A 24,643-nucleotide genomic window follows, 5' to 3' on the forward strand; every position below is an offset into this window, starting at 1 on the left:
AGCCAGTTTGTTCAAAGCTTCATGATGATTCATTTGGTTTTATGAAAGTCTTATGATGCTGCTATACAGTATTACCGGTTAAAATAATTTGATGTAAATTTCCCATAATACAGTGAGGACGGCTGCAGCTTATAGTCAGGTGCGCCTTATAGTCTGAAAATTACGGTACAATGTTATTTATTCTTTTCGATATTTAGGGTTAGGATCCATCTTTTTTGGGGGGGTGGGGCTATTTAAAATTTACCTGATGTTTTAGAGAAACTATAAGTAAGTTTTTCTCCCTGAGCCAGAGTCTTAGACACGGACATTTGTGATGTCTAACATGATTAAGAAATTTTTTAAAAAATGTTTGCATGATTTTAGTTCCCACTGTCAACACCACCCTTATGAAGCAGTGTTGCAGGTTATTCCACACACTTCAATAATCATGCATTTGAAATGCAAATGCGTAATAGCTGACCCAAGGCTGCATCATTAGGATAGACTCGCTCTAACAAATGTGCTTGTGATCTACGAATGAATTGTCTGAAGCTACCACGCCTTGTGAGAACGTATCCTGCTGGGATGCTCGCCTCCCCCCAGCGCCGCTTCTCTGGATCTTCTTTTGCTAATGTCGACTATTTGAACGTGTGCCTCGTTTTCTTTTGTCACTGTAGCCATGATTAGGCTTTAACACTTGAGCTGGCAAATAGCTGGAGTCCATGCTTGTGAAGTGAAGTTGTTCTTCCACAGCAGACTGCCTGTGATGTTTGTCTGGGTGTCATGGCTTCGAGGAAGAGACTGCTGCTGCATTTCATTACTTCACCGCCCGCAGGCCCTGGCTTGTCATTTCATTTATTTGTCTGTACTTCTTTCCCTTCATCCCTCCAACCATCCCTCGGTCCTTGTTTCTTTTTGTGGGCCCCCTCCTGTAACTCACTCTGTCTCTTCAGGACTCCCATTTTCTCTCCTCCTGTCCCTTAATCATGCCTCTCGATCTCCCCTCAGCTCCTCTCGTTCTGTATCCTGCTCACTCTCTCTGTCTCTTTTAGAGTAAATAGTGTTTCGCCTGTTGAACTCCATAATAAAATTTATTCTTCTTTTTCGCACACACCTACAGGCACACATACTGTAGATTAGTATTTCAAAAGTCTCTTTGTACCCAATCAGTGTTTGAATTATAAGAATAAACCCTGGCTTCTGTTCCCATGGACGTTAAGTTACAGCAAGAGCTTAATTCTTAAAATAACATAAATCAAACCTCAGAGGAATTTATATACACTGCCAGCCAAAAGTATTGGCACCCCTGCAGTTCTGTCAGATAATGCTCAATTTCCCCCAGAATATGACTGCAATTACACATGCTTTGGTCGTAATATCTTCATTTATTTTGCTTGCAATGAAAAAACACAAAAGAGAATGAAAAAAAAAAAATAATAATAAATCATTATCATTTTACACAAAACTTTAAAAATGGGCCAGACAAAAGTATTGGCGAGACTAATTTATGGTAGCACAACCTTTAGACAAAATAACTGTGAACAAACGCTTCCAGTATCCATCAATGAATTTCTTACAATGCTCTGCTGGAATTTTAGACCATTCTTCTATGGCCAACTGCTCCAGGTCTCTGAGATTTGAAGGGTGCCTTCTCCAAACTGCCATTTTCAGATCTCTCCACAGATGTTCTATGGAATTCAGGTCTGGACTCATTGCTGTCCACTTTAGAAGTCTCCAGTGCTTTCTCCCAAACTATTTTCTAGTGCTTTTTGAAGTGGGTCATTGTCATTGTCCTGCCTAGATACAGGAACATTCTGGTCTTTGGAGATGGACTTGTAGCCTTTAAATTACCCATGACCTCTGAGGGAGACCCAGCTTTCTCACAATGGGCCCTACATTATGCTGCAAAATTTGTTGGTAGTCTTCAGACTTCATAATGCCATGCACACGGTCAAGCAGTCCGGTGCCAGAAGCAGCAAAGCAACCCCAAAACATCAGGGAACCTCCGCCATGTTTGACTGTCGGGTATTCTTTTCTTTGAAGGCCTCGTTTTTTGTTTTTTTTCCCTGTAAACTCTATGTTGATGCCTTTTCTCAAAAAGCTCTACTTTTATCTCATCTGACCAGAGAACATTCTTCCAAAAGCTTTTTGGCTTTCTCAGGTAAGTTTTGGCAAACTCCAGCCTGTCCTTTTTATGTCTCAGAAGTGGGGTCTTCCTGGGTATCCTACCATAGAGTTCCTTTTCATTCAGACGCCGACAGATAGTACGGGTTGACACTGTTGTACCCATGGACTGCAAGACAGCTTGAACTTATTTGGATGTTAGTGGAGGTTCTTTATCCACCATCCGCACAATCTTGAAATCTCTCGTCAATTTTTCTTTTCTGTCCACATCTAGGCCGCAGTGCCATGGCCTTTACACTTATTTATGATACTGTGCACGGTAGATACAGGAACATTCTGGTCTTTGGAGATGGACTTGTAGCCTTTAAATTACCCATGCTTTCTCACAATTTGCTTCTCAAGTCCTTGGACAGTTCTTTGGTCTTCTTTTTTTTCCCTCAGCACACAGGACAGAGATTGAATCAACTTTAATCCATTTTAACTGGCTTCAAGTGTGATTTAGTTGTTGCCACCACCTGTTATGTGCCACAGGTAAGTAGCAGGTGCTGTTAATTACACAAATTAGAGAAACATCACATGATTTTTCAAAGGGTGCCAATACATTTGACGTGCCCATATTTGGAGTTTTGTGTAAAATGATAATGATTTATTTTTTTTCCATTCTCTTTTGTGTTTTTTTCATTGCAAGCAAACTAAATGAAGATATTACTACCAAAGCAATTGTAATTGCAATCTGGGAGAAATTGAGCATGGGTGCCAATACTTTTGCCCAGCAGTGTAAAGTGCACAAAAATACACGATAAGACGAACACGAACCATAAAATGCTCATTCTATATCATACGAATATTTATTTTAAGTCTTGCCTCAGATTCCTTTCATGAATTTAGTGCGCCACTTAAATACTTTTACAAGGAAGAGAATCACAACTCACTAAAAGGCCTGAAAAACATGAAGTCTGTCTTACACACATGAAGAAACTAAAATCAATCATTTTAAGAATTGTGAGAGGAGAACGGCTGAGAGTAAAGTTTAATCCCACAGTATCCCATCGGCGGAAACATGGGGTATACTATGGATTCATGGGCATTTATCCGCTGTCACCTCAGAGGATTTGCTCGTGAGACTGCATGTGTGCATCCTACCAGTAAGCCCAACTTGATGCCCGTTATAAACTTTCAAGCTGGATGCTTTGAACATTCTTTCATTCATTCATTCATTTTGTCACTATTATTTACCTACTCAAATTGTTTTAAGGTTTTTAAGTAACATTTAAGTTTCAAGTGTAAACAGACATAAGTGTATACAAAGAGATATACCTATTATATTTTAGGCAGCTAACACACGCACCCTAGCACACATGATTATCAGACCCTTATCAGTCAGATAATGATGTGTTTTAGAGGCACTGGGACAGCAAAGCTGAACTGATGCATGAACAAAAACAAATGCTGCTGTCTCCTGTGTCTGTGTGTATACAGTATGAATAAGTGATTATTTGCTTCAGTCAAAGATTGTGTTACAGAGATACGCTGGGAACATGCACACACACGCACACAAACATACGATGTCTTGTTACTTTAGAGCGTGTCATTGAAAGCGACATGTAATGACAAACTAGCCATGGCTGTACGTACATCTAAGTATGTGCGTGATAATATCCTCAATTCATGCATGACCTGCTGTGTCATTCAAGCCAAGGATGCTCATTGGCCCGTCAACATGCTGAGCGGATGCTTATTGGTCCAGAAAGCACATTGAGTATTCTATTGCATTGCTCTTCTAGGTCGAAGGACTGCTCATTCACAAGGATGTTCATGTAAGCCACAAAAGATGGTGAATACATCAGTCATATTTTTTTCAGAAATCAGTATACTTTATAAGTAATAGGAAACCTTTATTTTTGGGGGGAAAATATTTTGGCTTAAACTATGTTCTTTTCAGAGCAGAAAAAGTGTACAAGAATTACACAGAACTTCATAAAGTCACTACAATTTCAAAATTGGCATTGCCATTTCTCTTATGACAAGTCAGTGTGCGAAGCTACCGACAGTAGAAAACAACTAGTATAAAAACCATTCATTTGAAAGACATTTGCAAAAAGTATTTAACAAAATTTTGTTGAACTCTGATAATTGAGAAAATAATATTTTAAACACAAACAAATAACCCTGCCTTCAAGCGCAACCATCTTGTGAAGAACGTGACGTCAGTCACACCATGTTCTTACAGCACAATAAATGGTAATACATTCGAAGAAAGTAAAAAGTAGCCAAGAAAATAGACACACCTTCCTTATCATGTGTACCTGTTGACTCTGTTGCTGTTTTTCTCCTTTTTCCGTCTGAGAGTCAGACGAAGAAGGACTTCACTTCCTGGAGCATTAAAGTTGTTTTCTCCAATACCCACATGTAAAACAGTGGGCAGCTAATGCATGGACAATTTGAGATACTTACAGTTCCATCCATACACCCATTTTCTCCCGCCTATTTGAGTTTGGGTCACGAGGGTAGCAGCTTCAAAAGCCCAGAATTCCCTTTCTCCAGCCACTTCATCCAGCTCTTCAGGGGGGGATCCCAAGGCGTTCCCAGGCAAGCCTGGAGACATTGTCTCCCCAGCGTGTCCTGGCTCACAGTTGATTGGCTAAAAGAGTATTTGGCATGGCATTTACAAATGTCAGAAAACTGCTATTTCTCTTACATCCGGGAAATATAGTGGGTTTTTTTTCTTCACTATTTCATCAGAAAAATGAAATTCTTTCCACTTTTAATTATTTTTGCTAGGTTGCAAATGATCAAGTTGTCTACGCATTTCAATAAAATAACTGTAATGCGATTCTTAAAACGGCACTTTAATTTCCCTCAAAGTAATCATCATGTATTTCTTTAAGGAGCAGTGAAAGAACAAGATACCAGGAGTGAAAAGAGAAAGGGGGAATTTATTACTGTTCAGCATTAGGAAAGTTGTACTGTATTCAAGGCCGTTCCTGACCAATTTGGTACCCAAGGCAACATATTTGCTGGTGCCCCCCCTCCAATAATTGCTATTTTCAACACAAATATTTACATTCACACTGTACTTCTCTTACCATGAGCAGTTTGTTTGTGGGAAGGTCCTGGACTTGGTGGGCTTGGACCTGGTGCTGATGTGGATAAGGTGGCTGTAAAAGATGGCCCGGGATGTACATAGGTGGAAGGGAAATATTTCAGAAGAGCATTTACAAAGAGAAGAAAGTAGGATGTTACATTATATTGGTCAAATACAGTGTATCAAAAAAGTGAGTACACCCCTCACATTTCTGCAGTATATCTTTTCAAGGGACAACACTGACAAAATGACACTATGAAAAGTAGTCTGTCTGCAGCTTATATAATAGAGTTCATTTATTTTCCCCTCAAAATAACTAAAAATATAGCCATTAATATCAAAACCCCTGGCAACAGAAATGAGTACACTGCATGGGAACTACGTACATCCCCAAATGTCCATATTGAGTACTGCTTGTCACCTTCCCTCCAAAATGTCATGTGACTTGTTACAGGAGTGCTGTCAGCATTGCTGCAGAGATTGAAGAGGTGGTGGTGGGGGGGGGGGGTCATTCCCACCACCACGCTTGACTGTTGGCATGACACACTTATCTTTGTACTCCTCACCTGGTCGCCGGCACACATGCTTGAGACCATCGGAACCAGACAAATTAATCTTCATCTCATCAGACCATAGGACATGGTTCCAGTAATCCATGTGCTTTGTTGACATGTCTTCAGCAAACTGTTTGCGGGCTTTCTTGTGTACCGTCTTCAGAAGAGGCTTCCTCCTGGGGTGACAGCCATGCACACAAATTTGATGTAGAGTACGGCGTATGGTCTGAGCACTTACAGGCTGACCCCCCACCTCTTCAATCTCCGCAGCAATGCTGACAGCACTCCTGTAACGAGTCACATGACATTTTGGAGGGAAAATGACAAGCAGTACTTAATTTCGACATTTAGGGATGTACGTAGTTTCTAAGGGGTGTACTCACTTTTGTTGCCAGGGGTTTAAATAATAACGGCTATATTTGAGTTATTTTGAGGGGAAAATAAATTAACTCTATTATATAAGCTGCACACAGACTACTTTTCATTGTGTCAAAGTGTCATTTTGTCAGTGTTGTCCCATAAAAACATATACTTAAATATCTGCAGAAATGTGAGGGGTGTACTCACTTTTGTGATACACTGTAGCTGCTGATGTTGAAACCAGCATGACATAACCTTAATATCTCCTAACTTTAGCAGCCTACTGTACCTGGCTCAATCAGGTGTTCCAATCCAGCCACTAACTTTGATGAGTGAGGTTGAAAAATAAAATAAATTCATGAAGCACTGCAACTCCACTGAACCATCCAATAATAATGATTCAAATAATATATGATAATAAAAAAGGAAATTGAATATTTTTGACATGAACAGAATTGCCATTTTAAAGAATTAATGACACATTTAATAACAAATGTTTCCATTTAAATCCATGGCACTTTTAGTCCCCCATACCACAGAACTATGAAATTATTTACTGCATATTTAATGGTGTATTTATTTAATTAACCTTGGCACTTTTAGGCAAGGCAACTTTTATTTCAATATCACAATTTAACAATGTAAAAAATGCTTCGCATCTCATGAAAATCAGCAAGACACAATTGTAGTCCCCCAAACACTTTGTCCAACTTTCTCTGAAATGGGAGAGGGAGTAAATTTAACTGACACTAATCCACACCTGGCTGAAAACTGAAAATATTTCTAAAACAACAGGCCTGGCTAATGAGGTATAATTCAGCTTTAGCAGTATGCCATGTAAACTCTTTGTAAATAACTGTTAGCTTGCAATTGCACTAAGTATACGTGTTTATGCAATAAAAAAAAAGTTTTCATCACAACAAACCTCTTTTTCACGTTTATGCTCTTCTTCTTTCTTCTTGTCATGACATCGTCACCGTAACGTCACTCAATTAGGGAGGCTAAAAATAACAACTTCTGGTGGCTTGCTGGTCTGCAGCGCAGTGAGTGAGATTAGAGACTGTGGTGAAATTACCGCATCACAGGAAACAGTGAAACAGGCAGAAGGCGCATTGAAAAAATGATTTCATTATTACTTAAAGACATATTACTTTATGTATTGTTGCTCTGGTGTTTTATTGTCTTGTATAATTTTTTGAATACTGCTATCATCAAATATTTTTTGAACATTTTTCTTGACACCCTTTTGGACGCTACGACGCCCCTAGCGTTTGCCTAGCTCGCCTTATGGACCACACAGGTCTGATTGTATTCATATGCAGGGGCATAGTGAGTCAGGTTTATCTGCACTTATAACTAAATGAATTTCCTAAAGTACTCACTGTTGACAAAAGCTGAGTATGTAATTTAGCCACTTAGTTTGGTTTTAAAATCTTTTATTATTATCTCACAACTTAAGTTACTGGTTTCCTAACATTGTAAACATATATTTTTAATATTCATGGCCATTATTAGAAAAAAAAAAAGTGTGAATTGGAGGAAACTATCATCACTTTTTTCCAGGCTTATCTAACAATTGTCTTCTTAATACTTTGATTTATACACGGAGTTGTGTCATTGCATGTGAGTGACTTTCCTATATATCATTTTTAAAATTAAGAGTTCTCCGGTAAAATATTGTCGATAAAAGTTTTAAAGCAATAAAACAGCAAAACTGAAAGAAATGAAAAAAGAAAAAAAAAAAAAAAAATTCAAGCAGATCATGTGACTAGCACCTTAGACGGTCATTTGCTTGCTTTGCCAATACCACCTAAGGACCAAAGAGGCATGATGGATATACGTAACTTTTTCAAACCTAAGCTTTCAAAAGTGAAAAAAACTACTGAGCCACTAAAGACGCTAAGTGTAAAACAGAGCCACCACTGGTGTCTTGCCAATGTAGTTGTCCCCGTCAAAAATTGTATCCCCTGGCCGCGGGAGCGCACACAAACACACATTAGTTATGAGTTATGTCGACTTAAACAATTAATTGAAGTCAGAAAACAACCAGTTACTGTATATGTTTTGGACATTGACGTTTATGAAACTGGAGAAACTCCATACAGGACTTGAATTATGTTAATAACAGTTATATGTCATCCTACAAATAAAACAGTAAAACATTGCGTCTTTTAACGTTCAGTACGTATGTAACGTTATACGACAATTTTTTTTTTTTTTTTCCATTTAAAAAAAAATCCATTAAAAAAAAAAAAAAAAAAAAATCTAATGGATGGGCCATGTTCTAAAACCTCGTAGATAATTACATCACCAAAACACATAAATCAAGCAAATCAGTGTAGCGCAGTGGCTCCGCCCAGCGGATACAATTTTTGATGGAGGTAACTACATTGGCACGGCACCGGCGGCGGGCGTACCATATTCAATGGATGACAATCTTGGCGAAAAGTATAGCTGTCCCAAGCAGCCTGATTTAGAATTCCCCTCAAGAATGAATCAAGTCAAACTCTGCATATGCTTTTAAATGTAGTCGAGGAGAGCATTAACCAATATTTAATACTCTATGTAATGTAATGTAATGCAATGATTAAATCGACACTTGCTTCACTCTATAATGCATCCTCTTTGGATAACACATGATTATCAATATGTGGCCTATGATTGACTGGCATACCGCTCCATTTACTCAAAGTCAGTTGGATTAGGCTTCAGCTCAAACATGACTCTGAACAGGATTAGAGATGGAAAATGGATTTATGCCATAGAGGTCACTGTAAATGTGATGTACTAGTATAGGAATATTTTATTAGACTGCTTTGCTTCATGGACGCTGCAGTGTGTGTGTGTGTGTGTTTTTACATGGATTGCTGTGTTACCGTCACATCTGTTTCTCAGTTTTATCATTGAGCAGAAGGAGGTACTAGTGGTAAATCGTAATTCTTCTATAGAGAAGTTCAGGGCTAAACAGTATCCCAGCTATCAGCGTATTCATCAGTCTTTGGTCAAAGCAGTCAAGTACACAGCTTCCACCCACTTTTTACCAAGGTTCACTAACAGATTCATTGCTATTCCTGATAAAGGCTGAAAAGCAGAAATGTTCCTCATTTCTTGGGAAAAGAGTGACAGCAATAGAAAAATAAAAGAGTAGAGGGTGACAAAAGGAATGAATGGAAGGGTAATAGATTAATGTGTTAGTGTGCTTACCGAATATAAAGTCTGCTAAAACCTGACACTCCCTGGGATTGCCTTTTACATCAATATATTCAAACTTAGTGCAACAGTCTGTTTTCATCCTTTATCTTTCCTGCAAGCTGCCTTGTCCATGTCCAACAACACGCCCAACACAAGGCAGAACAATGTTCCAGTTTGTGTCCCTGTGACATATCGCAGTTTGATAAATGAAATCACATTTTTTTCATGCGAGAAAATATTTATCCGCTAGGATCAGCAGCCATCACCCAGCTTTTAGAGAATGGATGTGCGAGATGTTTGTGTGCGGCGTCACTCCTAATCTGGTAACGATGGCAAGAGATGGATTTGCCCATTTCACTCTTTTCTCCTCTCTTCCCTCTTCATTTCTTCTCCACTTACATGGCTGCAAAGCTGCTCCTACATCAATCACTGCAGATTTGTGACACTTTCTGTCAGCCAAATAATTTGCTGTGGCACACACATTTGTGTGTCTGTAAAGTGTGTGCACCTCAATGCCGTGTGCCCCAGGAAAAATAAGTAATTACTCCATGATCCTATTGTCAAATAAATTCATCACTAAAATTGAATAAAACAGGATCAAGAGGGTCAGTTAAATTACAGGATTAGGATACAATCTATTCTATGTCTATCTTTTCAGAGGTATTAAGGATATAGTTGTGTAGGTTCACAAGTCAAATATAGCCTATGTAACAGTAAGCTAATTTAATTACATTACATTTATGTAATTTTATTGTAAATTTGAATTATAAGTCAGTCAGCTGCTCGAGAAACCCACCCGCATAATCACAATCTTTTTAGACTATGTTCATATTGTGTGTTTGTATACCAAAAAATTGTAATGCTAATTTCTGTTAGCATCCCAATGACATTTTGCTTGTACAGTGGGGCAAATAGTTATGTAGTCAACGACCAATTGTGCAAGTTCTCCTACTTGAAAATATTAGAGAGGCCTGTAATTGTCAACATGGGTAAACCTCAACCATGAGAGACAGTATGTTGGGAAAAAAAACAGAAAATCACATTGTTTGATTTTTAAAGAATTTGTTTCCAAATTAGAGTGAAAAATAAGTATTTCTTCACCTATAAACAAGCAAGATTTCTGGCTGTCAAAGAGGTCTAACTTCGTCTAAAGTGGTCTAACAAGGCTCCACTCGTTACCTGTAGTAATGGAACCTGTTTTAACTCATTATCGGTATAAAAGACACATGTCCACAACCTCAGTCAGTCACAATCCAAACTCCACTATGGCCAAGACCAAAGAGCTGTCGAAGGACACCACAGACAAAATTGTAGACCTGCACCAGGCTAGGAAGACTGAATCTGCAATACGTAAAACGTTTGGTGTAAAGAAATCAACTGTGGGAGCAATTATCAGAAAATGGAAGACATACAAGACCATTGATAATCTCCCTCGATCTGGGGCTCCATGCAAGATCTCACCCAGTGGCGTCAAAATGATAACAAGAACGGTGAGCAAAAATCCCAGAACCACACGGGGGGACCTAGTGAATGACCTACAGAGAGCTGGGACCACAGTAACAAAGGCTACTATCAGTAACACAATGCGCCGCCAGGGACTCAAATCCTGCACTGCCAGACGTGTCCCCCTGCTGAAGCCAGTACACGTCCAGGCCTGTCTGCGGCTCGCTAGAGAGCATTTGGATGATCCAGAAGAGGACTGGGAGAATGTGTTATGGTCAGATGAAACCGAAATAGAATTTTTTGGTAGAAACACAGGCTCTCGTGTTTGGAGGAAAAAGAATACTGAATTGCATCCGAAGAACACCATACCCACTGTGAAGCATGGGGGTGTTTTTCTGCAAAGGGACCAGGATGACTGATCTGTGTAAAGGAAAGAATGAATGGGGCCATGTATCGAGAGATTTTGAGTGAAAATCTCCTTCCATCAGCAAGGGCATTGAAGATGAGACGTGGCTGGGTCTTTCAGCATGACAATGATCCCAAACACACAGCCAGGGCAACAAAGGAGTGGCTTCGTAAGAAGCATTTCAAGGTCCTGGAGAGGCCTAGCCAGTCTACAGATCTCAACCCCATAGAAAATCTGTGGACAGCGTTTGAAAGCCCGTGTTGCCCAACGACAGCCCCAAAACATCACTGCTCTAGAGGAGATCTGCATGGAGGAATGGGCCAAAATACCAGCAACAGTGTGTGAAAAGGTTGTGAAGAGTTATAGAAAACGTTTGGCCTCCGTTATTGACAATAAAGCGTACATAACAAAGTATTGAGATGAACTTTTGGTATCGACCAAATACTTATTTTCCACCATGCTTTGCAAATAAATTCTTTAAAAATCAAACAATGTGATTTTTTTTTTTTTTCCCACATTCTGTCTCTCATGGTTGAGCTTTACCTATGTTGACAATTACAGGCCTCTCTAATATTTTCAAGTGGAAGAACTTGCACAATTAGTGGTTAACTAAATACTTTTTTGCCCCACTGTATGTTAGCATCAAGGTAGTGGACATTTGTTGTACAATTATCTGCTGTATGTGTCAGTTAAACAGAATACCGAAACTGAGAGTAAATGCAAAAAAAAAAAAAAAAGTATTGTAAGTATGATTTTTCATGATACTCCATTTAGGACAACTGTTCTCTGTATATTCAAATTCCATGCTTAAAACGGTTCATGAGGATTGTGTAATAACAGGTAAACACATCTTTTAAACATCAATTGCCAGACAGGTGTATAGATAAGTAAATCACCTAGACAAACACATCTGCAAAAGATGCTGTGACGCCGTTAGATGTTGTCACATGTACAGGTGTGACCTACAAATTTTTTAAAGCATATTTTAATCAGTTTCACTTTTTATGAAAATATAGGCTTTCAAGTTTTGAGGTCTGTTGTCTCCGATATTATCAGTATTGCTGTCAAGCCACCATGTTAATATCGTTTCAGTTAGTTGCGCTGTAATTCCCACCCTTCATAGTCTCCAGCTAGGAGCAGGGAGTTGCAGATATATTTACAATATAAATAAATAAATGAAAAAGAAAACTTTAAAATAAATAGCTGCCTGGTTGACAGTAATAAAAATAGGTCAGAATAACACTTTTACTGCATTTGTAAACTTATTCAAAGCTCACTTGTTATACCCCTGGGGTGCGCTGGTGGGAGGGCCATGGGAAAACGGAGTGTCTACGATGTCATTTTTATACCACTCACTTCTGAGACGAAACTAAATGTTACCCAATATTTTTACCGCTCTTCATCTTCCCCATTTAAAAATAATAATAATAAAAAATACAATATATATACAGTTGAGGAGCAGAAGTGTTTGCATCCCTTGTGATTTTGCAAGTTCACCCACTTAGAAAAAAGGTAGAGGTCTGAAATTTTAATCATAGACACATTTCCACTCATAGAGACATTATCTGAAAAAAATCCAGAAATCACATTGTATCATTTCTTAAAATCATTTATTTGTAATATACTGGGGTTCATAAGTATTTGTACCCATGAGAATCTGCAATAATCATGACATTCAAAGAGTTGTCAGTCTACCTTAAAAAAAGTCCACCTTTACGTCATTAGTAAACCACCCGTTTGAACTCTTTATTGTCACCTCTGCACCCCACAGTCAGTCATAATCAAACTGCTACCATGGGCAAGACTAGAGAGCTTTCGAAAGAAACGAGACAAAAAAAATTGTTGGGCTCCACAAAGCTGGAAAAGGCTATGGGACAATTGGAACGCAGCTTAATGAGAATAAATCAACAGTTGCAGCAACTGTTAGAAAATGGAAAAGGCTAAACATGACTGATAATCTACCTCGGACTGGGGCTCCATGTAAAATCTCTCCTTGTGGGGCATCACTCATGTTGAGAAAAGTGAGGCCTCAGCCTAGAACTACACCGCAGGAGCTGGTCAATGAACCTGAAGAAGGCCGGATGCCCAGTTTCAAATGCTACTGTAAGTAGAACACTACAGTGCAATGGTTTAAAATCATTCATTGCTCAGAAGGTTCCCCTGTTGAAGCCAGTACATGTGAAGGCCCGTCTTAAGTTTACCAGGAACCATCTGGTTGATGCAGAGGGATCATGGGAGAAAGTCATGTGGTCAGATGAGACCAAAGTAGAACTTTTTGGTGCAAACTTTACTTGTCGTGTGTGGAGGAAAAAGAAGGATGAGTACAAGCCCAATAACACCATCCCCACTGTGAAGTATGGGGGTGTAAACCTTATGCTTTGGGGCTGCTTTTTGGCAAAGGGGACAGGACGACTGTACTGCATAAAGCAGAGGATTAATGGTGAATTGTATCGTCAGATTTGGAGCCACAACCTCCTTTCCTCAGTCAGAGACCTGAAGATGAGTCGTGGCTGGATCTTCCAACATGACAATGATCTGAAGCACACAGCCAAGCCGACCAAGGAGCGGCTGCTTAAAAGCATGTCAAGGTTTTGGAGTGGCCTAGCCAGTCTCCATACCTCAATCCAATAGAAAATCTTTAGATGGACCTAAGACTTCGTGTTTCTCAATGACAGCCCCAAAACCTGACAGTTCTGGAGAAGATTTCTGCAGAGGAATCATCCAAAATCCTTGTTTCCATATATGAAAACCTGGTGAAGAACTAGAACTGGAGAAGAAAGCGTCTGACCTCTGTAACTTCAAAAAAAGTTTTCTGCACTAAATATTTGCACAGATTTTCTCAGGGGTACAGATACTTATGAACCCCAGTAAATTACAAATAAAGTATTTAAAAAAAAAAAAAATCATACAATGTGAGTTTTTTTTTTTTTTTTTTTTTTTAGATTATGTCTCGATAAGTGGAAATGCATCTATGATTGAAATTTTGTACCTATTTTCTAAGTGGGTGAACTTGGGAAATCACAAAGGGCGCAAATACTTCTGCTCCTCATTGTATATTCAAGGGTTCTTAACGTGGTTGTTCGTTTTTAATGCAAACGCTAACACTAACACTCACTTTATTTTAAGTGCAGGTAATATGAAATCATATAATTATTCTTTATTCTTCGTTCGGTCAGTTCATTTGTGTAGAAATTGACTTTTTCAAGTGGCCATGCTTTTCTTGTGATGACAGCAACGTGAACTTTCTGATTGGGGTTCTGACCATAAGGATAATACCTTCCTCCTCTTTATTTCGGTCACCAGGAGTTAATAACAGGCTTAGTGAGCTCTCAAGGGGGATCTCACTGATTCCTTTTGTAGCTGCCAGTGTGTCAGTGCCACTATTGTTCTTTTGTTTCTGTCCCCTCTAATTCCACTCTCCCTTACCATGCTTTCAGGCTTTCTTGCTCTTTTTCTACTCCCCACAGTGGATTTCTTTTATATCCTCTCCCCTGTGCGGAGATTTGGTCATTAGGCTGCCATGGCAAAAGCTTTAATTACTTTTCACATTTAATGTTTGAAATTGAAGTAGCTGTGAACACTGGATGTCTAAGACTTTCTCCTCAACATGCTTAGAAGAGACCTAACCCTTCATAAAACACTAAAATTAACTGTAATACATTTTGAATAATTTTTACGAAAAAAAAAAAAGTAAAATATTTCATAAGGTATACGCTGATGTAATAATTATAGTAACCACAATTGTCACTGTTTTCACCAGTGAGTTTTTTTTGGGAGCCCTTTTAATTTTTGAAAGCCCGCCCGTCTCATCAGACCATAGGACATGGTTCCAGTAATCCATGTGCTTTGTTGACATGTCTTCAGCAAACTGTTTGCAGGCTTTCTTGTGTACCATCTTCAGAAGAGTTTTCCTCCTGGGGTGACAGCCATGCACACCAATTTGGTGTAGAGTGAGGCGTATGGTCTGAGCACTAACAGGCTGACCCCCCCACCTCTTCAATCGCTGCAGCAATGCTGAGAGCACTCCTGTAACGAGTCACAGGACATTTTGGAGGGAAAATGACAAGCAGTACTCAATTTGGACATTTAGGGATGTACGTTTTTCAGAGGGGTGTACTCACTTTTGTTGCCAGGTGTTTAGATATTAATGGCTATATTTTGAGTTATTTTGAGGGGAAAACAAATTAACTCTATTATATAGGCTGCAGAGACTACTTTTCATTGAGTCAAAGTGTCATTTTGTCAGTGTTTTCCCATGAAAAGATACTTAAATATCTGCAGAAATGCGAGGGGTGTACTCACTTTTGTGATACACTGTATATATGTATATGTATATATATATATATATATATATATATATATTAGGGCTGTCAAAATTATCGCGTTAACGGGCGTTAATTAATTTTTAAAATTGATCACGTTAAAATATTTGACACAATTAACGCATGCAATGGACATTAAGAGTGAAGAGAATGCCACCGGCCGCTTGGGGGCAGCGCCGTTCCATACTCATGTTATTTCTTCTAAACGTGGGAGAATTAGTAGTTGTGAGACGTTTATGCTGTATTCACAATGCAATGGAAATTACTAGTTTTGCTCCACACATATTTCGGTAAGTTTTCTTTCTTTTAGTGGCAATTATGTGTCTCTTGTTTTATTTTGGGTAAGATATGTACAGATACAGAGGGGAGAACAAGTATTTGATACACTGCCAATGGGAACTCATTGGCAGTGTATCAAATACTTGTTCTCCACACTGGGTATGTTATACGGTAAAGGCGAGTGGACACAGGCGTTCTTTGGACCGTGCCATTTATTGGCATAAGCTTCTCCTTCACAACAAACATAAGTATCGTTTAGTGAAAGCACAACAAAAATAATATTCCTATCTCTCAAAAAAATAATAATGTTCACAAAAAGAAAAGCACTTCAGTCTATAGTAATGAGGCCCTATTCTGACACACAGTTAAACAACAATGCAAAATGAACTGGCATTCCATATCAAAATAGCTATGCAAAATACATGTAAAACTTTTCACTCTATTTTTATTATTGTTATTTTTATTCTTCTTATTATTATATTAACTCTACTTTTGATTGAAAATTTTACAAATGTTATTAAAATGAAAACATGAAGAGGGGTTTTAATATAAAATTACTATAACTTGTAACTATAACATTTATCGTTTAAGAACTACAAGTCTTTCTATCCTTGGATCACTTTAACAGAAAGAATGTTAATAATGCCATTTGTGGATTTATTGTTACAATAAACAAATACAGTACTGATGTACAGTATGTTGTATGTATATATCCGTCGTGTGTCTTATATTTCCATTTCAACAATAATTTACATAAAAATATGGCCTATTTTAGAGATGGTTTGAATTGCGAAAAATTGCGATTAATTACGATTAATTAAATTTTAAGCTGTAATTAACTCGATTAAAAATTTTAATCGTTTGACAGCCCTAATATATATTTTATATGTACTGCAGTATATAGACACACACAGGCTGTATGGCTCTCGTGGAATCATATTTTAAAATATGTTGTGTGTTTTGGCTTTCTTGGTCAAAAAGGTTCCTGGCCCCTGGTTTATGGCGACACTCACCACACTAAATGCTAATGCGAACGCTATGCTAATGCTACAAGTTACATTTAGTTTGTGATGATCACTCAGCACAGACCTTTAAAGGCTAAAGCAACATGGCATATCTAGTCAAAATGAGAAAACAAAACTTACCATGCAACACCTGACACATGTGTTTCACAAAAGGAGCCTTTTGTGTGTGTGTGTGTGGGGGGGGGGCTAGAGGGGTGCAGCACGTCATGAGTTCCACAACCAAACACTGCTACGATGTATGCTAACTACACATATGATAAGAAAATGTCACACATTGTGAACTTATGACGGAAAATATGGTGAATTTTAATCTCGTTCTGGTCTCGTCACATGAAAACTCGCAACCATCTCGTTATGTTTTAGTCTCCCAACACACGTTTTTAGCTCATCATCGCGTCATTGTCATGAAAAAAAATTGTTTGTTGAAGAAATATTTTCATTATTGTCATCGTTGACGAAAACAACACTGGTTTTCACATTCATAAAAGAAATCCAATCAATATTTTGGGGATCTGGACAGTACCATTACTGTGTGCCTGCTTGTGTCAGCATTTGCACTGTTACAGTAATGGGCAATTTGTCTTTTTGTGTTCTATCTTTTACTTTCACAGTGCCGCTATTAAGGGTTCGCTTCATTTGATGAGATAGGCTATCCGTACTGGAGGGCTTGTTGCTTAATCGTGAGGAAGATGATGCAGCCCCTCCAAGCTAACTATAATGTGCCTTTCAACTATGATTTTACTGTCGTCCAGGGTCCAAATCAGCAAATGGGGTTAGATAGAGAATAAGTGTTAGTCAATAAAATGGTCAGTACAGTGCGTGTGTGTGTGTATTTTCATTCAGCTGTGAAATGGGTGATTCCTCCTCCAGGTCTAAGGATGAGTGCAAAGGATGGAATAGGTTTATAGAGGCATTTAATCCACTTCTATAACCCCAACTGTCCCTTTCCTTCTTCAGATCAGTTTCTTGCTCCTCTCTTCAACATTGTCCCTTTCTGTCTGTTTTTTTATGGCCGTATTATGCCTGCACTCCAATCCCTTCCCCTCTATGACTGTTCAGGTTGCAGAGAGAGGGATAAATTCTGCCATCGTGCTGACACAGCGTTGTGCTATCTACTGTAAAGCTGATTCTGTGGAGTTGACAGAAACTCTCTCATCCTGTCATTCTTGGTTCTTATTACATTTAAACAGTATAGGAAGTCTTGTAAATGAGAAACCATCAATTTCTATTTTTATTACTTTATTCGTGGTTTTTATAACTTTGGGGTTTTTGGTTATGGTATATAGTTATACTGTAGACTCTTGTTCTTTCTCAACATAATGGAATTTAACTATTTGAACCAATGAAAACATGCATTATTTTTAATTCGCCATACATACAGATTATCCCTGTTAGTAAAGAATCTTAGTGCTGGAAAGTTACTGCTGTCCTTAAAAACATGTACTTAAGGGGGTACACAACACCTTTATCGTGTCCACCCCAGTGGAAAGAATCTTTAATACATTGAAAAAAACAGACATGTAATACTGGAGAAAAATGCAAATAAAAGCCAGTATTTCCCAGAAGTAGCTGCTTGACATGGGGGTAGACAGTTAATCAATGCTGGTAATATATTAGCCAATCAAATGTGAGGCACATAAATTACCAACCCTTCCTCATTGTTATTAATACCAATTATCACATGCACTTGTGCTTGAGTCTATTAGTGTGTATGTGCTAGAGTATAACTGACATATCAAAATGGCTGCGCCCTTAAACCCGTTTTTTTGTCTTTACACATTATATTCTCCATTAGCAGAGGTCTAGGAAATTAGCATAATTATCTGACTATAAGCCGCTACTTTTTTCCTTCATTTTGAATCCTGCTGCTTATTTGTCGATTTATTTCGGTTAATAGGTAACACTTTATTTGACAGCGGCATCATAAGACTGCCATAAGACTGTCATAATTATGACATGACACTATCATGAGCATTAATGAATCCTTGTGACGGATGTCATTTAGTGTCATCCAACAATTTATGTCACCTACTCAATTTTTGTAAAGCTCGGATCTTTTACATCCATTCAAAAGTGAGATACTATTTGCCAGATGACACAAAATGACATCTGTCATAAGCATACATTAATGCTCATGGCAGTGTCATGTCATAATTATGATGGTCTTATGGCAGGTTTATATCACCACAGTCAAATAAAGTGTTACCAAATGCTATAACTGGCAATTAATTAAACAACTGGAACAGTAACTGAAGAAATAGCAAATAAGGACAGAACATGAATTTTGAGTGCTATTTACATCTTTAGTGATGCAATGCATGCTAGGAGGCATGTTGGACGAAACCGTGTTGACAGCAGGTGGTAGCAGAGGTTGACTGTATCCCCAAGCGAGCAGTGATGACCAAATGAAGCTTCTTGAAGCAATAAAGCTTTGCAGTCAATTGGTTTAAAGCTTCTTGGTGGTTTATTTGGTCTTATGACAGTCTTATTATGCAGCTGTCAAATAAAGTGTTACCAGTTAATACCGGTATGCCATAATACAGTGAGGACAGCTGTGGCTTATAGTCCGGTGCGGCTTATCCATGAACAAATGTCTTTTTCGTGTCAAATTTGGTAGGTTATAGTCAGGTGTGCCTTATTGTCCGAAAATTACGATAACAATTTTAACTGTCTTTTATCGGAAAATTCTGGACATTGTGAGCTTGATGTAAACATAGAAAATTGTTTGTATGGTACTGTATATCTCTGTGTCACAATATGAAAACACATTTAAAATCTTTGCACAGATTTGTCTTTATTTCTTATTGTTAGTCTGTGTCTTTCACCAGGGATTGTCTGCACACCCTCCACTCATTCTCCATTATTTTAAAGTTTAAGTAGGATAAAATTGGGCTGGCATGTCATGTGATTCAGTAGTCGTCGCCTAACCCAAAAGTTGGGGGTTGGGGCTTACTATACTATCTCAAAGTTCCCTTGAACAAGATATAAACCCCCACTGCTCCTGATACTGCATCACCTGTAGGTAAATGAGAAGACATTTTTAAAGTTCTTTAAGTACTCTTTGAAAGTACTTTGAAAGTAAAAAAACAACTACAACACAATACTACTATAAATACATAAATGAATGTGCTGGGTAACCTCTATGTAGTATTCTCTACTCTCCGACCCATTTTCATGCAAACATATTCCAATTACCAAACAACAACAGAGTGGTTCATGCTCTTCATGCTCCAGCAGTGTACAATATCCCCCAAAGCATGTGTCTGTCTGCCTTTTAATATCAGGCATTAAACCATGTAATTAAATATTTGTTTTCGCGGCTAGAATTTTTAAGACATTGTTTGACTGTTATAGGCGTCATCAGTGTAGGTCCACATAAATGCAGTATCAGCAAATCCTGTTAAATGGTTTATCTAATAAACAGACACACCCACACAATGCACAATAATTGGGAATCCAATTCCTAGTCTTGTAGAATGATGTTTCAGCACATTGCTTGGGGCGCAAATAAATTGCACATATTAATTTTTTGTTTTTAAAATATAAATGTATTTACATTTTGTGTGTTGTCTTTTTTCAGCTATCAGCCTACGGAGGGAGTGTAGTCTACACTGTGTCTTACACAATAGATCATCAGGATCATATGATTAGAGTCACTTCAGAACCAGACCTTATCATTGAGGTAGGTGATACCAATACCCCACCTCCAAATCTCCAACCATGATTATTCATTTTATTATAGAGCATTTTGAAATGGCTGAAAAGTATTTGTGGTGGCTGGAGAACTGTATTGACAGAAGCGGGTATGGTGGGAAATGTTTTATTTTCATTTACAGTGAAGAAAATAAGTGTTTGAACACCCTGCTATTTTGCAAGTTCTCCCACTTAGAAATCATTGAGGAGCCTGAAATTTTCACCATAGGTGCATGTCCAATAGGAGTTGGAAACTCTTGATACCTTACGATACGATAGGATTTGCGATACAAAGCTCACGATAACGATGATCTGACAATATGGCGATACAACGACTAGCAATACTTTGGTCAGGAAATCATTCTATGATATTCTACAAACAACCAATAAACAGAAAAACAAGCTTCGGCTGTGAATTGGAATGAGTTTATCACTAGTAGACGCCCAATCCATTTGAACGTCTATGGCAGTCAGTAGCAGCCAGTGCCAGGCAATGAGGTAATTTTGGGTCTTTTAAGGTCATTTACCTGTTGATTTTTGGTTACTTCCTGTTGATTTGGGGGTATTTTATGGGTCACTTCCTGTTTATTTTGAGTCACATAACAGGAAGTGACCTGGGAATCACCCAAATGAATAGGCAGTGACTCAAACTCAACAGAAAATGATCTATAATGAACAGTAAGTGACCTGTAAATGCCCTAAAAATCGGACAGAATGACTGTGAATGCTCTGGTTTAGAATGAACGAACGTTTCTAGTCTAAATGGATTGGGCGTCAAGCACCGTCAATGCAGCCTTAGAGTTAACTGAGACACTATTATGTTGGAAGATTTTGGTGGCAACATGTTGGTTCCTTTTTATTCATTTTTTTAGACATTTACACCTTTTTAAAACAATATCTCGATTCTTGGCAGGAGCATATCAATAACCATTGAGGATGCAAAATATCACGATATATCACTATTTCGATATTTTGTCACACCCCTAATGTCCACTGTGAGAGCGATAATCTAAAAAGAAAAAATCCAAAATCACAATGCATGATTTTTTAAAGAATTTATTTGTCTGATGAAGCTGCAAATAACTATTCGAACATCTGTCTATCAGGTAGAATTATGACCCTGAAAGACCTGTTAGACAGCCTATTAAAAGTCCACCTCCACTCCACAATGAGATGCACTTGTTTGAGGTTGACAGCAGCATAAAGACCCCTGTCCATCCCATACAATCAGGAACACTCCAATTCCTAACATGATTAAGACCAAAGAGCTGTCCAAAGACATCAGAGACAAATTGTTCACCTCCACAAGGCTGGAAAGGGCTACGGAGCAATTGCCTAGCAGCTTGGTGATAAAAGGTCCACTGTTGGAGCAATCATTAGAAAATGGAAGAAGCTAATAAACATGACGGTCAATCTCAATCGGAGTGGAGCCCCATGTAAGATATCACCTCGTGGGGTCTCAATGATCCAAGAAAGGTGAGGAATCAGCCCAGAACTACATGACAGGAGTTGGTCAATGACCTAAAAAGAGCTGGGACCGTTTACAAAGTTACTAATGGTAATACACTAAAACGTCATGGTTTGAAATCATGCATGGCGCGGAAGGTTCCCCTGCTTAAACGAGCACGTGTCAAGGCCTGTGTAAAGTTTTCCTATGACCATTTGGATGATGCAGAGGAGTCATGGGAGCAAGTTTAGTGGTCAGATGAGAGTTAAACAGAACTTTTTTGTCATAATTCCACAAACTATTTGGAGGAATAAGAATGATGAGTACTATCTCAAGAACACCATCCCTACTGTGAAGCATGGGGGTGATAGCATCATGCTTTGGGGGTGTTTTTCTGCACATGGTACAGGACGAGTACACTGTATTAAAGAGAGGATGACTGGGGCCCTGTATTGTGAGCTTTTGAGGAACAACCTCCTTCCTTCAGTCAGAGCATTGAAGCTGAGTCGTGCCCAGGTCTTCCAACATGACAATGACCCGAAGCACACAGCCAGGAAAAACAAGGAGTGCCTCCATAAGAAGCATAACAAGGTTCTAGCATTGGTTCTAGCCGGTCTCCAGAACTAAACCCAATAGAAAACCTTTGGAGGGAGCTCAAACGCCGTGTTTCTCAGCGACAGCCCAGAAACCTGATTGATGAGTGGGCCAAGATCCCCCCTGCAGTGTGTGTGCAAACCTGGTGAAAAAACTACAGGAAACGTTTGGCCTCTATAATTACAAACAAATGCTACAGTATCAAATATTAACATTCATTTTCTCAGGTGTTCAAATATTTATTTGCAGCTGTATCACATGAATAAATTGTTAAAAAATCATACATTGTGATTTCTGGATTTTTTAAAAATTATCTCTCTCACAGTGGAACTGCACCTACGATGAAAATGTCAGACCCCCTCCATGATTTCTAAGTGGGAGAACTGCAAAATAGCAGGGTATTGAAATACTTATTTTGTATGTGCTTCAGCTGATTTGCAGTCTTCCACAGAGCATTACATTTTGTAAATGTAGACAGAGACCTTGTTTCTTAAGATTCAAGTAAAGTTCTTGGAAACTAGAAGGCCATCATTTATAGCGTTTCTTTTTTTTTTTATAGTCTATCCATTTTTTATATTGCTAATTACATTCTGGGTCAGCCGAAGTTTTATCTGTAAAGCAGATATAGAGTTCTGCCAAGTTTCACGTAAATGAATTATGATGATCTGTGTTTCGCCATGGCTACAGTCACAGTGTATCACAAAAATGAGTACACCCCTCGTATTTCTGCAGATATTTAAGTATATCTTTTCATGGGACAACACTAACAAAATGACACTTTGACTCAATGAAAAGTAGTCTGTGTGCAGCTTATATAATAGAATTAATTTATTTTCCCCTCATAATAACTCAAAATATACCCATTAATATCCAAACCCCTGGCAACAAAAGTGAGCACACCCCATAGAAACTACGTACATCCCTAAATGTCCAAATTGAGTACTGCTTGTCATTTTCCCTCCATAATGTCATGTGACTCATTACAGGAGTGCTGTCAGCATTGCTGCAGAGATTGAAGCGGTTGGGGGTCAGCCTGTTAGTGCTCAGACCATACGCCACATTCTACATCAAATTGGTGTGCATGGCTGTCACCCCAGGAGGAAGCCTTTTCTGAAGTCGGTACACAAGAAAGCCTGCCCGTCTCATCAGACTATAGAACATTGTTCCAGTAATCCATGTGCCTTGTTGACATGTCTTCAGCAAACTGTTTGCAGGCTTTCTTGTGTACCGTCTTCAGAAGAGGCTTCCTCCTGGGGTGACAGCCATGCACACCAAGTTGATGTAGAGCATAGGTGTCAAACCAGTTCCACAAAGGGCCAAGTGGGTGCTGGATTTTGTTCCAACCGATACCGCGCAAACAGTTTAACCAATAAAATTTCTGTTGAAACAAGCAGCTCCTGACAAAAGTTTAACTGATTACCCATGTAAGAGATCAGATTGGTCAAAAGGTGTCCTCTTCATTGGTTGGAAAGAAAACCTGCACCCACTTGGCCCTTTATGGAGTCAGTTTGACACCAGTAATGTAGAGTGCGGTGTATGGTCTGTGCACTAACAGGCTGACCCCCCACCTCTTCAATCTCTGCAGCAATGCTGACATCACTCCTGTAACAAGTCACATGACATTTTGGAGGAAAAATGACAAGCAGTACTCAGTTTGGACATTTAGGGATGTACGTAGTTTCTATGGGGTGTACTCACTTTTGCTGCCAGGGGTTTAGATATTAATGGCTATATTTTGAGTTATTTTGAGGGGAAAATAAATTAACTCTATTATATAAGCTGCACACAGACTACTTTCCATTGTGTCAAAGTGTCATTTTGTCTGTGTTGTCCCATGAAAAGATATACGTACTTAAATATCTGCAGAAATGTGAGGGGTGTACTCACTTTTGTGATACACTGTACCTTGTATGGTCGTACAACTCCGTTTGGTTGTAGAATTTGAGTCAAATCTTACTAAGAGTTGTTGAGGTAGAAACGAGTCACATGAAATGGTGTGAAAGAAGTCTTTCTGATAAAGAAAACTAGAAATTGCAAGTAACAAGAAATAACTAGATAAATTACCAGTAGCAAGTGAAGTGTAGATCAATGTGGCGAAATAAATGCAGGAATATCCCGCTAAAAATGAAAAGAAGGTTGC

The 24,643-nt window shown here is 38.6% G+C and overlaps 1 protein-coding gene across 5 annotated transcripts in view; it reads left to right on the forward strand.

The window, feature by feature from the left end:
• lama2 (laminin, alpha 2) overlaps window positions 1-24,643 on the forward strand; it is a 338,873-nt gene that overhangs the window by 128,272 nt on the left and 185,958 nt on the right. For all 5 annotated transcript variants that reach the window (XM_057822981.1, XM_057822982.1, XM_057822979.1 and 2 more), the window contains exon 15: window positions 20,350-20,451. In XM_057822981.1, the coding sequence (XP_057678964.1) occupies window positions 20,350-20,451 (102 nt within the window). The remainder of the gene's footprint in view (window positions 1-20,349; window positions 20,452-24,643) is intronic.

The sequence above is a fragment of the Corythoichthys intestinalis genome, chromosome 19, assembly GCF_030265065.1.
Source record: "Corythoichthys intestinalis isolate RoL2023-P3 chromosome 19, ASM3026506v1, whole genome shotgun sequence".
In the NCBI taxonomy this organism is placed as follows: domain Eukaryota; kingdom Metazoa; phylum Chordata; class Actinopteri; order Syngnathiformes; family Syngnathidae; genus Corythoichthys; species Corythoichthys intestinalis.